This window comes from Martes martes (assembly GCF_963455335.1).
Source record: "Martes martes genome assembly, chromosome: 13".
NCBI lineage: Eukaryota > Metazoa > Chordata > Mammalia > Carnivora > Mustelidae > Martes > Martes martes.
In genome coordinates this window covers 69441588-69458679 of record NC_137901.1, presented here as the reverse complement: position 1 = coordinate 69458679, position 17092 = coordinate 69441588, and the positions used below count along the sequence as shown (strand labels likewise).

Genomic DNA, 17092 nt, shown 5'->3' with positions numbered 1-17092 from the left:
TTCTTGCATTCATAGCGTTGCAGAATTTCTGTAGGATTCCACGTTTGTGGATATGTTCGTGTTGGCTGTTTTGTGGAGATGCGGATTAAACGGAGGGAACAGGCAGCGTCATAAAAGGGTCATAAAAGCTTGAGAACCCCCAAGGCCATAAGCTTGAGAGCCACAGGCTTGAACAACTTTGTGCATACAAGTGTTTGCCTTCCTTTGGACCAAATTCCGCTACATCCCCTCCCCCCGTGGTGGAGTTCCCCGATCAAAGGAAGAGGCAGGCCATGGAAGCCTAAGAGCCATTTTTCCGCCCTCGAGGGGTAGCTGCTGGTTTATCCTTCAGAAAGCCAAGGCTAATTCAATGCCGTTCACTATTTTTTCTAGTTCGAGCAGCGTCACAGTAATAGTTTTATTTATGCCTCTAATAACGAGTTTCATCTCTCTTTCTAATGTGAGTCTGCTCCTTGCAAGGACCCCTGACCACACACTGAGACCTGGAGACTCAGCATGGTCAGAGGTCATCGTGTCAGAGGCAGAGTCCCTTTCCACAGTTTAGCTCTGCTTCCGCCCAGGCCTGAGTGGGGGGTTGTTCACAGCACTGTGCTCAGCCGAACAGCCCCTGACACTGTGGGGGAAGTGAGCAGCTAGGCCACATGTCAGGCCCCATGTCTGCTAGGCCCCACCCTCGAGGACTAGCCAGGGACTGGGACTGCCTGGGAGCATGGCTGTCACTAGACAGTCATAGCCTTGCAGCTCGGTGGGTGTGGCCATCAGCCCTTTTCTGCTGGGTTCAGAGGTCCTGTTCTTTCCAGCCCCTGGCCTCCTGTGGCTACTCTGACCTCTCTGTCCCTTCAGTCTGTTCATCTTGCCACTTGCCACCAGTCTCGTCTTTCGCATGGATCTCTGCTCAAGTGCCCCTACTCTCCCTCTTGCCAAGGAATGAAGGTTCAGTCTTCTCAGCGGAGCCAGAAGCCCATTACCATCCCTCCTCTCCAAATAGCTCCTTCCCCCCTACTGCTTTTGCTCTTGTCCAGACACTGCCCTCTTGTGTGTGACCGCCATCCCTGTGCATACCACCGAGAACCCCTGCAAAGGCCTCCTGTGAAACGCCCAAGATCCTTCATCCCTTCACTCACCCACTCCCTCCCTCTCCTCCACCCTGCACCTGCCCTCCCTCCCTCATTCTCCCAATCCCACTGTCCTTCTGGGACACCCCCATAGAACACACTGTGCTGGTCAGTAACCGCTGACCCAAGAATCTTCCCATCCTTCCTCCAATGACACAGCCCATGATTTGGGAACAGAACAAGTATGTCCCCACGTCCCTGGCTGCTGGACCTGGACCCTAAGAGCTGCTTATTAACAAGTTAACCAGAAATGCGGTTACCCATATCTGCCCACCACACAGGCAGAGGCTCCAAGTTAGCCTGGTTGTGCTTCTTGCTTAGAGAACGGTGTGTGTGTGTGTGTGCGGGGGCGGGGGGGTTCCCATTCAGGCTGACCTGCAGCTGGCATGTCCCCACACAGCCCTCCCAGTGTACAGCGGCCCTTGCTCTGACCGGTCTGTGGCTGGCCATTGTGGGCCATTCTGGGTGTTACACATGTTGAACCTGGAAAGGTGACAGGAGCTTATATCGTAACTGAGTGCCCAGGCTCTGATGCTCCACAGAACTGGATTCGGATCCCGCTCTGCCCCTTAACCACAGCACCCGAAATGGGTGGCTTGGTGTCCAAGAACGTGCCTTTCCTCCCTTCTCACTGTCTGCTGACAGTGCGTGAGGCTGTGAGTGAGACTCAGTGCATGAGGCTCAGCGTTCACACCGCTCGAGTGGGTGGCCCAGAGGCTGGCACCACACATGTGTCTCCAGACCCTGGGTCATTTCTGAGCCGTCGCTGGGCTAGCTACGGTGGGGAGAGGGAGAGCCCCTGCCCCAGCCTGGATGATGCTGGCCCACTGCACCCCCAGCCTCCAACCCATGCGGGTCCCATGCTACCGGCTGGCCTGGCACCACCACCTGCTCAGGGCAGGCTCAGAGTCATAACTCAGCCACAGCCACCCCCACGCGCCCTGTCTGTCATGGGAAGAAAACTGTTCCCTCACAGTATGTGCCTTTGTAAAAAATTTTGTATCTTGGGTTACAGATTTCCTACCCCCCCCCAAAAAAAGTTTTGTGCTAATTGTTTCTGAAACAAGACATTTCAGAAACCCCTGGCAGTTACAGGCTTGGACACTCATGTGCCAGCGACAGCCTCTCTATGGTGGCATGGAGCAGAGCCCAGGCCAGCTGCCCACCTACCCCACCCACAGCAGTGCGCCCCCCACCACGAGGTCCCCACCACCCTGCAAGCCTTGGAACACAGGCAGGGCTGGCAGCAGGCTGGGCTCCAAGGCACCCCAGACTCCCCAGAATGACCCCATGAGGGCGCCCGGGCAGCTTTTTGATAAGTGAGCGGGATCGGCTCGTGGAGAGGGGGCGCCCGCCTGACCCTGGTGTGAAGAGGGTGGCTGCGGAGGCAGACAGACTAGCCGGGGGGACCCCAGCTACCTGTCTGTTCCTGGGAGATGGCATCGTCCCTACCCTGACAAGGCCACAGAGATGCCATGGCCCATGTCTGGACTAAAGGGATTTGATAAATGAGAATGGCCTTGTTCGTGCAGGGGAGGTAGGTGGGGACCTACAGGGGGAAGGCTGGGGGGCAGAAGCAGGACTTTGATGACTTTGATGACTTTGGCCTGGTGGTCTTTAGGCAGGCTCTGAAGATAGGGGGCATGGGGCTGGGGCTGGGAAGGGGTGAGGCCTGTAAGGAGGTGGGGGAACTAGGAGGCGGTTGCAAGCAGTGAGGGCCCTGTGGGAGAGGCCCCAAGCCTGAGCACTCATTCAGGTGTTGCACAGAACAGGGCAGTTTGGCGTGGCCGGGTGTTGGGCATGCCCAACAGAGTAGAGTGAGGCCGGTGGGAAAGTATGGGTCGGCTTCGGCTGGGACCATGATGTGGGGAGAGGAGCTGGCCTTCATCCGGTGTCCCTGGTCTGTGATGGGAGCTGCTCCTCACGGCGATCTCCACCTCCCCACCCAGCACGGGCCACCCTGGCCTGTGTGGCACAGCTTAGGGGGCTAGTGCCCCCCACACAGGTGGGTGTTTGCAGGCCTGCCCTTTCACAGTGTGGGGCAGGCACTGTCTGTCAAGCTGGTCCCCCTTTCCGTCCCCTCCCATGGACTTAGGAGGGCCCACGCCCACCCTGGAGGGCTGGTCAGGAGCAGGAGCTGGAACCAGTTAGGGCACTCTGGTGGGGGGGGGGCTCTATCTGCTCCCTCCTCCTGGGCCCAGGCCACGTGGGCTTCTCAGTGCTGTGTTGGCCAGTTAACAACCATGGCAACCCTTTTGCCTTCCTCAGATGACTCTGGGGACGACGACGACGAGACTGCCTCTCCAGCTGACAAGAGCGAGCTACACTGCACCATCCAGAGCCTCTCCTTGAAGTTGGACGACCTCAGCACGTGCAATGACCTCATCGCCAAGCATGGCGCTGCGCTCCAGCGCTCCCTGAATGAGCTGGATGGCCTCAAAATCCCCTATGAGAGCAGTGAGAAGCTGAAGGCCGTGAACGAGCGGGCCACCCTCTTTCGCATCACCTCAAATGCTATGATCAATGTAAGTACCCACCTGCACTGCTGGCCCCCACGCAGCTGGGGACAGGGCTCCCAGAAGGGGCCACTCCCTGTCACCAGCACCTCAGTCCCCAAGTAGGTGGTGGCCAGGGTGCTTGACAAACCAGGGCTCCATTTCTTGGTGGCCTCAGGTCAATTCCCAAAGCCTCCTGCCATGTCTGTAGCTGCCTGCTAGGGACCCCAGTGAAGTGTGAATCCTGATGGGGGCTTGGGGCCTAGGTGAGGAGGGCCAGGGCCCCAGGTAGAGCAGGTGGCTCCGCCCACACACTGGGGACAAGGCGGCCATGCTGATCCACAATGGCTGCTACTGCTCATTCCCCGAGTATGCCGCTCAGAAGCAACAGGATCAGGGCCCAGTAACCCCTGGAGCAGGTGTGCAGCTGGAGGCCCAGTGCCGTGGGTTCCCTTAGCCAGGAGAGCTTGAAGGTGCACCTGCCAGGGGTCATGCCAACCTGACAGTAGCCAAATGAGTAGCCACAGTCCATAAACTGAGAGGCACGGCCTTGGGGATCGCCACTTTCTGGGTTCTGGAAGCCACATTGCTGTGACTGGGAGCTGGGAAGGTCTGTCTGTGGAGGCAGAGAATATAATGCTTACCTGGGCTTCTGGACCCTTTTTCCTACTGCCCCATGAGTCTTTCCCCAAGATGTGGATGCTCTTTTAGGCCTCCATCCTGTAGATATAGGTCTGACTGCAACAGCTTCCTCCCGTGAACAGCCCCCAGGAGGAGCATATCGGGACAAGGAGACCAGAGAGGGGGAAGTGTGGGGAAATGGAGGCCACCTCAGAGGAGGTGGCCACATCCAGAGGTGGCGGCTCAGGCAGGCCATCAAGCTGGCCAGAGACAATGGGCAGTACTAGTGCCCAGCCTCCAAATCAAGGCAATTCAACCAGAGCCGAGCCAGTAGTCGGAACGAGGCCAGAGGCCAAGAGAAGAGTGGGAAGGTGGACGCTGGAGCCCACGGCGGGGCCAAGACCTTGGAGTAGGACTGTGGCCATCAGAGACTTGCCCCAGGTCTGACTCACTGGGACTGTGGGCAGTCCCTGTGGGGAGAGTAGACCATGCCCACCCCCCCACACCATCCCCGCCCCCTCCCTGCCCCTGGAGCTGCCACTGGTACAGGAGGAGGCTGAGGAATCTGTACCCTGGGGCCTGAAGCAAGCGCAGACTTTTGTCCACACACGCAGGGGTGAATCTGGGGGTGCATTGGGCGTGTCCGCCCAGAGGCTGCCCTGTGAGTCGGTCCCATCATCGGTTTGTACTCGCTATGTCCTGTGCTCTCTCTCTTGGGCCAGCCAGCTTCTTTACAGTCCCCAGACTCTCGGGGTCTGGGTCACCGCCCTTCTTGCAGTGACAGGCACAGATATGAGGCACTTGATGACAGAATGACACACTTGTGTTTCCCCACCGGGCCCGGAAGCCGTCGCCCACTTGCAGCTTCCCCAGCACGGCCTCCCCGCCTGCCAGGACCGAAGAGGCTTTGTCTCAGTAAGCAGCTCTGACTTTTCCCAGATAATGAGCTTCTCAGCTGGTATCTTTAGCAGAAATCTTTTATCAGGCTTCAGAGTCTCGTCTGTGTTAGGAAGCCATAGAAACCGCGCACCATCTAAGTGTGTAATGAATTGTTTGATGGGAAGTAAGCCCCTGGGGTGAGTTACAGAACCCTGTTTGCAGTTCCAGCACTGGGACAGTCCACCTGAGTGAAGGAGAGCTGCACCCTGGGCTGGGCTCCGCCCACCCGCTGCCATGAACCTGATGTGAGGGCCCCTCCCACCTACCTCCCCTGTGGGGGGGCACACCCAGAAGTGAGGGACTGGCCCCAGCAGGCTGTGCTGGCAGCCCAGACCTGTGCGGAGGCCCACCTTTCTCCTGGGACCCATTCCTGACACTGTTCCTCACAGGGCGGGAACCAAGTCAGTTCTGGGCAGGGAGTTCACTTACACAGTTGTCAGACCCCAAATGTCTAAACTCACACTTTCTGCAGAGGCCCCCTGGACAAAGCATCCCCACCCTGGCCAGGCCTTGACTTCTACCCCTATTACAAGGAAGGGGTTGAGCCAGGGATCTGTAACTAAGGAAGCCATGTGCATTCACACCCAAGACCACTCACGCCTTGCTACAACCTCGTTAGTACCACTAGTTAGTGCAAAGTGGAAACCGAGGCTCAGAGAAATCACCTGAGCTGCCCAGGGCCACCCAGCTGGTAGGTATCCGAGCCAAAATGCAAGGTCGGGTCTGTGAGGCTCATGGGGGCAGTGATGCCCCCACACGCTCAGAGGCAGTGAGGATGAGACCTCCAAGGGTGGCAAAGGCCTCCTCCTCTCTGTGGTCAGTACACGGACTAGGGGGCCTTGCATCACCAGGGTAAAGCCCCCCAGTCTCAGGACCTGAGTCCCTGCTTTGTGTCTTACCTTTAGGCTGCAGCCGCACCAGGGCGCTTCCTGGGAAGCTGGGGACCCAGGATGAGTGGAAGCCACCCCCGTTGTCCCCAGAAGGCACAAACCGTGGTTCCCCAGGTCATTCCAGTTCTTGCTATGAGAGGAGGAACCTGTTTCTCCCCACTGTTGAGATCCCTTTGCAACGCCCCCTCCCGCACCCTGACTGATACTCTTGCCCTCTGGAGGGAAGCTTCCAGCATCCCCCATGCCTGAGTTTGGGGAATCTATTCCCACTGCCACTAGAGGGCAGGCCCCCCTCCTGTGAACTGTGAATGGCTGTAGTTTTCCACCTCGTCATGGGCTCTGACTGATATTGAGTCCTACAAGTGGAGAAGAAAATGAGGGATGGCTAGCCAGAGCCTATGGAGGAGCACATCTTATAGAGGGTCCTGGGCAAGCAGCACTCTTCACACACAGACAGGGACCAGCTGTGTCACCTTCACTTTTACCCAAGATGGCCAAGAGTCTGGGATTGTTGAGCCTTCAGGAGAAAAGTCAGAGGGACAATCAAATCTCCTTCAGATTTGGGAAAGGGCGCTCTGCGAACCTTCACAAGCCTGTAGATCCCTAGCTCCCGGCAGGACAGGGAGGCCGCCCTCTGGACAATTCCTTAGACCTTAGGAACGATGGTTAGTGACACAGCCCATTCCTGTGCCACTGCCCCCAGGGGCCCAGTGCAGTGAGACTCACCTCGAGTGGAGCACAGCCCCTTCCCTTCCGTAAGTGTTGGAGGAATCAAGAGGCTCAGAACAAGTTTCTGGATCAGGAATGTTGAACAGTGCCACAGTGTTCCACCTCTTTGTGTCTTTGCCTGTGCTGTACCTTCTAGAATTTTCCGCACCCTTTAGATACCTGGCAGATCCCTTTACATCCTCTAGAATCCCACATGGATGTCACCAGGGCTGGGAGGCTGTCCAAGCTCCTTCTCAGGAAGCCGTTCCTTCTGGCTAGAACCCTCTGGAACCATCGGGCACTGCTGTGCCTCACTGAGCCCACTGTGCACTTTCCCCAATTACTGAGACATCTGCCTCCGCCAGTCTTTGTGCCCCCAAAGTGAGACTCGGATTTTAACTCACCTGTGTCCCCAACAGCAGTTGGGAGTACCCAGTGGGAGTGCCTAATATGTGATGTTGGAACCCAAATGGGTGTCATATCTCAGAAAAGAAAATTCTAAGTAGCCCACATCTCATGTTTGCCTGCTGTTACCATTTACAGAGCCATGCTCCTTCCGTTTCCTCACCTGAACAAGGTCAGTGAGAAAGTGGGTCTGGCATGCAACCCTCAGCCAGAGCCACTTGTCACTCCGTCTTGCAGAGAAATGACTCAGCCTGGACACGGAGAAATAGGAAGTGTGACTTATGAAGTTAAGTCATAAATTGCGTTTTTCACAGGAGGGCTGTACTGAGTCCTGGCCTTCTGCCCTCCGCTCGTGGTTTTGGTTGGTGAAGCCGTGACCACATGGCTCCTGCAGTTAGGAAAGGCCTGGCTGTTGGAACTTGAACCCAGACCTGAGCAGCTTCCCATTGAGCCTTCGCTGGGTTTGTGCCAGGCAGGGACTCAGCGTTGCCCCTGGAGCTCATGATCCAGAGGACCCACCCGGTGATACCCTGTCACTCCTCAAGGTGGCTGTGCAGCCTTCTCAAGGAGCAGCATGGACAGTAGCTCAGAGGCCCACTTTTGAAGATCAAGTGTGTAGAGAGCCTAGGGAAGGGCTGGGGAGGTTCACATTTGTCTGGGAGAGAGGCTCAAGCCTGGATGACCACCACCCACCAGGAGAGTTACCCGTGCTGGGGGGGATAACTGGACATCCTGGGAGCCAAGGCAGGACCTGCAGAGGGCACAGAGTGGGGCCCAGACCAGTGAGGAGAGTCACTCACAGGCAGGGCGGAAAGGTATGAATAGGGACCACATCTGTCCACGCGGCCTCCGTGTCTGAGGGGCTTTGCTGCAGCGTCTTGTCCATCTCCCCCGCTGGCCTGGGCAGCCCACAGGGAAACCCCGAAGCTTCCGCGGGCAGCACAGCTCCCAGCATCCAGAGCCTTGGCCTCAAGTGAGAACGAGAAGGTAGGGAATACAGGGCCGGGGTGGTGGTGTGCTCCCTGGTGGGGGAATTTTACAAGTCTGATCCGAAGCAGCCCCATGGGCCCCTGCATCAATTGCTGTTTGCATAGCTGTGAACTAGCCCACCATTGGAGGAGGGACCTCACGGCACCATGAAACAACTTTGGTTCATAGATGGAGCCTTGAACCTCAGTGCCCCGGCGTGGCTCGTCCTTCCTGGGACCCAGGACGCACCTGGTGTGCGGGCGCATTGGGCTGGTCCCAGGTTTAAGGTGGAGCGCGATCGAATTAACATGTCTTCCCAGCTCCTGCTTTGGGTATTCGTTTTCATAAAGGAAAAGAGTCAATTCCAGTTTTCATTCTCTTTTCCTGTAAGTTCATCTTTGGGGTAAAGCAGGTTTGAAGGACAGCCACTGGGAAGGTGACCAGTAACAACAGCAGTCCGCCAGCATTCTTCCTGTGCCTTTGTTTGCGCCTCACAACAGCCACATGAGGTTGGGGTCATTGTGGCTTCCTTGTCATCAACATCGTTTGTGTTAGTCAGGTGTCACCCTGAGGCCCAGAGCAGTCATCTTGCCTACGGGGTGCAGGCCTGGCTATTCGACGAGCACTTGGGTTTACAGCCACTGGGCCCTGGGCCACCCACAATGCTGGCTGTGGGGTCTGTGCCAAAGGGCTGAGGCACACCACCCGTCATTAGGCCCAGCACACCTGCGCTTTGCCAGGTGACCCCAGCTTCCTAAGGGTGGCCCGTGAGGCCTGCATGCCAGCCTCATGGCCACTGCTCTCCGCAGAAGAAACCCTTGGTGTCGCCATGGACGTTCAGGGGGTGAGATGTGAGAGGTTCCTCAGAGTTCGTGACTTATGTTGGGACCCAGGACTCAGGTCCTCCAGCCACAGGGACACCCCAGGGCCCTTAGGTGCAGTGTGTTTGGGCCGGCCTGGCTCACACGCACTGAGCACTTTGTGGGGGGCGGGGGGACTGTACAGGCGTAGGAGGCCCTCTGGAATGCCTCCCTAATCCAGTCAGGCACTGGTCTAGGCCCCGGTCACACAGGGAACGAAGACCCCTCGGAGAAACGTAACCACACAGACGATGAGGCACGCTCGAGGCCAGAAGACCCTCAGAGGGAAAAAAGCAGGCTGATGAGGTGGGGCAGGAGGCGCCCCCTTGCACACTGGCGGGAGGGGAGGGCACCTGGAGGGAGGTGGGGAGAAAAGCCAGCACTAGATTCTCAGGCCAGCCTAGAGCAGTGGGATGCCGGAGGAGGGGGGAGTGTGGCAATGGTGGAGGGGAGGCCTGGGGAGATAGAGCTGCTCACAGGACACACTGGGTGTTTACGCTCATGGAGAACACCACACTTTCCACTCTGAATAAGGCTCCAGCAGCCGAGGACAGTGGTCCAACCCAAGTTTCCACAATAGCCTCCTGCTGCTTGGAGCATGGACCACAGGTGAGGTAGGGACAGGCACTTGGAACCCCTTGAGAAGCGCACTCCCCTCCCCAATGCCTATGAAGGGCTGGTGGCTCGGACTGCTGGGAGGAGCTGGGTGGCTAGCCCATTGCTGGGTTTGTTGACAGTGGGGCCCACAGAGTGGCTGTGCAGGCAGAGATCTGGTCTTGGGGTCGGGGGCACTGCAAGGAGCAAGAAGGAGTCACTAGTGGAATGGGGGGCCCTTACTGTCTGATCCCTACCTCTGCCCTCACAGTGCCGGACAGGGGTCCAGAGGTCAGTCCCACAGATGCAGGTAGGATGCAGGAGGGCCTTTCCCCAAAACAGGTCTTGATCAGCCAGTGAGCAAGCAGAGCCGGGTCGGGGGGAGCCCCTCAGTAAATGAGAGATGGCCGAGGTGCCCAGTGGAGGCAGGAAGTGGCACTGGCCCACAGAGGGTGGATGCCCACCAGGCCTACTTCCAAGGGCCTGAGGGGACAGACAGCGCACTCGGGGGCTCTCAGTTTACCCAGGAAGGTAGCGGCTTGCAAGACACACCGTTTGGTGCCTGCAGTAGAGCTGGTGGGGCAGGATGAGGGTGTGGATTCCGAAGGCAGGGACGCTATGGGGAGAGGCACTGGCGCAGCCTGTCTCAGAGGGGGTTGGCCCCCAGACCAGCTGAAGGGAGCTGGAAGAGAAAAGTGCAGGCGGGCGTGGATAGGGTGGGGGCAAGTAGGGCCAGCTGAGAGATGTGTGCAGATGCAGACAAAGCCTCATAATTGGGGCATCATAGAAATAAAGCCCCAGACCAGAGCTCTTTTGCTGCTGGAAATACTCTGAGGCTTCTCTCAGCCCCATTTGGAGATCACGAAGGGGTTCTCGCACCCACCCAAGCAGAGCAGGGGAGAGCGGCCCCGGAGCTGCCCTCCCCGGTCCTTCTGGGGCTCGTGGGCAGGTTCCCGTCCAGCTGACCGCTGTTCCGCTCTTGACAGCTTGCTCATTTGGGGCCTGGGGAGAGGAATAAAAATAGATTCTGTAACTGTTTAAAATCAGTTGGCAAACTGGCAGCCAGATGGTGCTGGTTCCTGTGCGCAAGGGGTAAACTATTTTGAATGTGGAAAGGGCTATTTTAAAGTTTGAACTGAAGTGAAAAGCTGCCTCTCCAGCGCCACAAGTGAGTCACATCGGGGAGAAGCCATGACCATCCCCCTGCCCGGTGTTTGCGAAGGGCTGGCCCCCATGAGCGTGGAGTCTGTTCTGGGCATTGGGCGAGGTGGGGCCACAGGCAGGTGGCTGGCCCAGCCTGGCCTGGGAGCTGCGTGGTCTCTAGGGGCCAGGAGGGTGCTGAAGACACAGCGTGGCAGTTTGGCTGGGCCTGACCTCCCCCACAACCCTCCTCCCCAGCCCCCAGGTTAGCCCAGCGCTACTGTCGTCACTCCACAGGTCCCCACTCTTGGTCTTGGAGGCCTGGATGGCTGGGCATCTCCTGCTGCGGCCGCCTCTGAGCCTTGCAAGCGTGGCCTACATCTCAGCACTGCCCCTTCCTGCCACTGGGAGGCATGCACTGAGGGCAGCCTGCTGCTCCTAGGCGAGGGGGAGAAGGAAAGACCCTGTTGACCCCAATGTGTTCCCAGGTGTGAGCTTCTGGCCAGGCACAATGGCTTGGGGAGAGGAGCACTCTGAATGACTTTGTCCTCTTGGCTCCTTTTATGATAGAAGGCCAGTGAGAGGCAGGTCTGCAGTCATGCTGGCCATGTGAGGACCAGTGTGGGGGGTTAGGTGGTGGATGGGCAGCCCCCCCATGACTCTGAGAGCCAAAGGGTCCAGCTGCCCACCCACCTGGGAGCCCTAAAGCCTGAGGGTCCCTGCAGGCCAGACATATGGCAGTCAGACATCCGGTGGGTTCTGTCTGACCGCAGGTGGAAGCACAGCCCTTTCTCCCATCCCCCCTGCATCCACGGTTACCAGAACTTGCTGTGCACTGGTGGCTAGAGACAGAACCCGTCGCCAAGCTGGCCCTCTCAGTTGGCACTCACCCAACCTGCAACCTCTGGGCATTTGGCTCATCTCTCCATCTCCTCCATGAGTCCCAACGGTCACCCACCCTAACATCCCATAGTCTTCTGGCATCTTCCTCATGCTCCCATCTAGAGGGGAGAACAGCACAGGAGATGGTGCTTCCCAAGTGGTCCCTGAAGGCCAGGCTTAACCAGGGTCTTGGCTCTGAAGACCCTCCCGAGAGCTTGAGAGGCTCCCTGGGACACACACAGGATGGTCATCGGGCCCAGGCTGGCTGACCTCACAGCCTGCTCACCTGCCCGTGTTTGGGGACAGCGAGGTCGTTGTCTGGATTAGGATTAGGAACAAAAAAGCGATTAGAGTTTGTCCTCCTTCCTCCTGGGCACAGCTGCGCAAAGGTTTCCAGCTCAGAGACACTTGGTCCGTCCCAAAGGATCCCCTCAGGATGACCCGCAGCGGCTCCCTTCGGAGCTCACACAGCTTGGGTGAGCAGGCCTCACAGCCCCCTTCACCGGGTGGGGCTTCTGAGAAGGGAGAGCCCCTGGTGGACAGGCAGGGCCTCCCAGCCCCCCAGCCTGTTGCTGAGCAGAGCCAGCCCCAGTACGGGGTGGGGGGAGAGCTGTCTTTTCTGTCCCAGGCTTTTGGGTTCCCACTCTGCTCTGGAGCAGCTTGGCAGGCTCCCCATCCTCCACATGGGGGCAAAACCACACTGCCCACAGGACCCCACATCTCTTCATCTTGGGGATCCTCTCCACAGCCATGGGAGTGGGAGGAAAGGACAGGGCTAGGAAACTGGAAACTTGTTCCCACCCAGAGGGCAATCCCTTAATGGGTCATGGAATCAGGGACTCTGCAGGAGTCCTGGGGTTCGGCTGTCTGTTCTTCCCATGAGGACACCAAGGCCCAGGAGGCTATAGGCCTGGCCCAGGGTAGGCAGCAGGCAATGCCCTTGAGGGGTCCAGAGGCTGGGCTCCTTTGTTCTGCCCATTCCTGGTGCCTTGCATCATTTAAGAGCTAATAGGGTAGGGGGCTTAGGTGGCGTAGGAAACCGCTCTTGCTCAGGGAAGGGCACGAGCCCTCTGAGAAATGTGGCAGAGCCTCAGGGGAAACGTGACAGTGTTCAGGGCACGGGTCCGCCCGGCCCCTCCCTAGGGCCCCCAGCCGGCCCCCCGGCTGGCCCCTGGCCTAATCCAGCTTAGTGAGCACACAGGGCACAGCCCAGCTCAGCATTCCTGGGCAATAGGATGGGGCCTGGAGAAGGCCGGCAGCAGTGGAGGAAGCCTTAGGAGTTGAGGAGGGACACCAGGTAGGCATATGGGGTGAAAGGGGTGGGGGAGCTCGCCACAGCCCATGCGGTGACCAAGGCAGTTTCTCCGCTGCAGATGACCCCCCTCCTCTAGGAGCAGCAGTAAAGGCCTTCGTCCAGCCCCAGGAGCCCCTCCATACTGGGGTGTAGCAGCCTCTGCCCTGCCCTTATCTCTAGGTGACTATGACATTCTACGACCTTCATGTACCAAACCCAGATACGTGAGGCCCCTGTCCTGCCCCCTGTTGCCCCACACCCTTGGTCCTTCAGGGGCAGCGAGCTGGAGGTCACCCCCAACCAGGTTGTCAGCCGGCAGCCCTGGCCGCTTGGGCCCCATCCTCCACCGCAAGGACGGGTGCTGGTAACAGGCTTCGTGGAGGCACCGCTGAGTCCTGGTGCTTGAACAGGGTTATTCCTTGACATCCTTGCTAGTGAGCATCTCCGGGAGCCCAGCTCCCCTCCAGGAAGGCCATGGCATCCCTCAAGGGGCATCCGGGCCATGATGCTCAGCTGTACAAAGTGGTTCCATGCTCTGAGAAACTGCAGGTGGCATCCACAGGGCCTGGGATTTGGGTCCTACACAAGCCGCCCGGGGCCTTGAGCAAATTCCTTGGCCTCCCTGAGCCTCCGTTAAAACAGGGAGCTCCGCGCTCACAAGAATGCCCCAGACAGCTCTGGCCCACGGCAGGGGTGCGGCGTGCGGGTGGCAGGCCAGGCATCAGAATAAGCAGGTGTGTTTGGGACGGAGCCAGAGGGAGGGTGACACATGCCTGGTGGGCCACATGCAGGTGGCATGGGGATGACGGGGCCCCGGGAGATGAGGCTGGAGAGGATGTGGGGCCAGGTCTGTGAGAGGCTGTCAGCTCTTCCTCGAAATACGATGAACATTCCATTTTCCCTTGGGGGAGAAAATGGCGTTTCTAAGGCAGTGAGAGCCCGAGGCCATCAGAACCTCAGGGGTGGGAGAGAGGGAGCCTAATTCATCTTCACATTGCGTTTGTCTTTCCCCCTTTGCTCTTGTGACCAGAAAGCCCAGAGGCCACACCAAGTCCTCTGGCATGGATTTGTGGGGCATATTTACTGCGACCTCTGGCTCCTATTTTATACTGTTGTTTGGGGCTCTCTGACCAGTCTTGTTTTAAAGGCCATGGGTTCTGTGAAAGCAGAGCGCCCATGGACGTTAAAACCCAGTGACAGGGAGAGGATGGCAGGAGCTGTAGAGGGTCCCCAGGGAGCTGTGGAAGGCGTGTGTGGGGGAGCAGAGCTGGAGGAGGGCAAGCGGGGAGGTGAGTGGCTGGGTGCTGCTGCCAGACCTTCCTGGGGGTTGGGGGGAGGGCAGGCAGCAGGCACAGACTGAAAGCAGAGCAGAGCACCCACAGACTGAGAACCCGGACAGCCATGAGGCACCCATTGTGCATCTTGTCTATAAAAAGGCTATGTGCACGGGCCAACCTAGGCCCCTGCACACTCACCTTAGGGCAGGCAGGCCTGGCTCTGTGGGGGAAGCCTGGCTCTCGGGCCTGGCCTGCTCGTCCCCTTGGGCAGCCCCTTCTCCCTAGGCCTCGGGCTCACAGAGGGGCAGGGGCAGGGAGACCTGGCAAGGGGCTTCCCTATGGCAGTGTGCCCGGCACCCATGTCCACCCAGAGAAGTGAGGGCGTTCCTCCTCCACCCGCACTGGGCCCCCTTCCGACTTGCACCACACACCCAGCTCAATAACGCCTGGCAGGCTGCCTGGGCCAGCAGCGGGTTGACCAGCACTCTTGCGGTACTGGGACTCCTTCCTGGGTCAGCAAACAGATGGCAGGATCCAAGACTGACTTGACTGGGCATGGTGGCTGAGCTCGGGGCTGTGGGAAATCACGGAGGCCGTGGGCCAGGGCTCTCAAGGGAGGGGCGGCTCAGAGTGGACAGAGCCCCGGGATAAGGAGCTGGGGTCCCGCTCTGTGTCTGCTGCCTCTGGCCGTGTGACCTCAGAGCCTGTTTCACAATCTGTGGAAGGGGGTGGGGAGCCCCTCCCCACCCATTTCACAGGACTCCTAGAAGCATCTGGAACATTTCTGAGGTGCCCAGAGGGGTCCTCTGCCTACCACGCTCCACCGCTGCTACTTTCTATACCCACTGGTGCAGACCCAGCAAAGAGGAGCCTTCTAGTCTGGCCTTTGGAGTCAGTGGTCGTGTGTCTGCTGTCAAGGCCCCCTACCCTGAGGCCTGCAATGGTGAGGGGGGAGCAGAGACCAGGGACAAGGCCACTGCAGGACCCTGGGTGGTTAAGGCTTGGCTCCCAAGTCAAAAGCTAGGGAGTGGCAATCAGGCATGTCCTCGTCCCCAAACTGCATGATGGTCCGTGACTGTAGCCTCACACCAGCAGCTGAGCCTCACAGATCCATAATTTGCTAACTCTAGAAAGCCCCAGACTTGGCGGCTGCCCCGGGTGCAGCCTCTATTGTCCCCAGAGCCTGTTAAATGCATAAGGAGATTTCTCTACTCTCATCCCAACCTGTGCTGGGTTACCTGGTATAAATCCCTGCCCCCTTCTGGAGAAGCTGGTTACGGTGGCTTAGGTGTGACCAGGCAGGGACCTTTCGAGGAGAGTGGGGATGCTCCTGAATCTGAGGTGGAGTGAATACACTTCCTCCCCAGAGCCTCGCAAGGGAGCTGCAGGAACCTGAGCCCCAGTTTCCTCATATGTCAATTGGGGATGACCCCACTCCTCTGCCTTGAGGATTTTGCCAGGCCGGGGTGGACAGCGAAGCTGGGAGCCTGGGCTCTGTCAGATATTACTGTTGTCTCTCAGGACATGGGCTCAGAGGGGCTGAGTGGCTTGTGCAGGAGCCCGGGCCTTCCCACTCCTGATAGCAAGCCTTATTACTCTACTTTGCTGGTTTCCTTGGGTCCCCATCCCATGTTTAGAATGGTGTGTGGGGGTGAGGGGGTGTCAGGGAGGAAGACTTGCCCAGCCCACTCCGCACGGGTGCTGAGAGGTGAGATGCCAGGGAAGGCACGATGGGGAAGGCTTGAGGAGAGAGAGATATGCCGGCCGGGGCCTGCCGCTGGCGAGGTGCTGTCCGTCCCTGCTCTCCTGAGAGGCCCCCACAGCCACTCCTCAGCAGGGTGTTTGCTCATCCAGTGGATGCTCAGCGTAGCCGCTGAGTTTGGGGATCCATGGGATGAAGAGAAACAGGTAGAGTCAGCAGAGAAGCTGATCTGTAGGCATGAGATCGCGGGGGGTTGGGGTGAGTGAGTATCTCAGGGGACCTGACTGAGCCGGCTCAGGAGCCTTCCCTGGGGGAGACGTGAGAGAAGTCTGAGCAGTGAGGGTGGAGGGTCGGGAGCTTCCCTTGCCTCTGGTGCCTCCCAGGGAGTGTCTATGAGGGCTGCTTGGCCCAGCACTCCACATCACCTCCCTGGTTCCTCCCGACAGCCGTCAGGATAGAGCTGCATTGTCCCTGTGTCACCGATGAGGGGCTGTGTGCTTGTCTCCCTCCAGGAAAGCATGACTCCAACCCTCAGGGTCAGATAGCATGTGACGTGTGTGGAAAGGGAGGGCTAGGGAGGGGTGGCCAGAGACCACCGGTGCGCATTGGGCCGAGGAAACGTGTCCCTTCCTACTGCATTCAGTCCAGAAGAGGCAAACCCAGAGGTCCCCGGCTTGGCCCTCCCTGCCCTCCAGGAACTGCCGAGCCCGGGCCCTCCTCTCCACTGGGATCGCAGGGACAGAACGACAAACCCCTGCCTCATAAGAGTGTAGTGGGAGGGGCACCTGGGTGGCTCAGTGGGTTGGGGCCTCTGCCTTTGGCTCGGGTCGTGGTCCCGGGGTCCTGGGATCGAGCCCCGCATCAGGCTCTCTGCTCAGCGGGGAGCCTGCTTCCCTCTCTCCCTCTTTGCCTGCCTCTCTGCCTACTTGTGATCTCTGTCTGTCAAATAAGTAAATAAAATCTTTAAAAAAAAAAAAAAAAAGAGTGTAGTGGGACCACCTACGGACCTGGGAAGCTGGAAAGAATCTGAATGTCAGAGTAGGCCCCAAGTCTGAAGGGGGAACCTTACTTAAAAAGCAGAGTTATGTGATATAGACTTTGAAGTAACTTTGTGGGAAGGTCCGGTCTCAGTTCCTGTGTCAGATGAGACCCTTTACCTCTCTAAGCCAGGAAGTTATGGCAGAATGTGGCTTTCCTTCCT

The 17092-nt window shown here is 58.5% G+C and overlaps 1 protein-coding gene across 1 annotated transcript in view; it reads left to right on the top strand.

Annotated features, from left to right (window-relative positions):
- The window catches only part of OSBP2 (oxysterol binding protein 2), a gene marked incomplete at its 5' end in the record, with an annotated part of 159673 nt that overhangs the window by 124863 nt on the left and 17718 nt on the right, over window positions 1-17092 (top strand). Inside the window, one exon of the mRNA XM_080821621.1 lies at window positions 3384-3640. Coding sequence (XP_080677747.1) covers window positions 3384-3640 — 257 coding nt within the window. The remainder of the gene's footprint in view (window positions 1-3383; window positions 3641-17092) is intronic.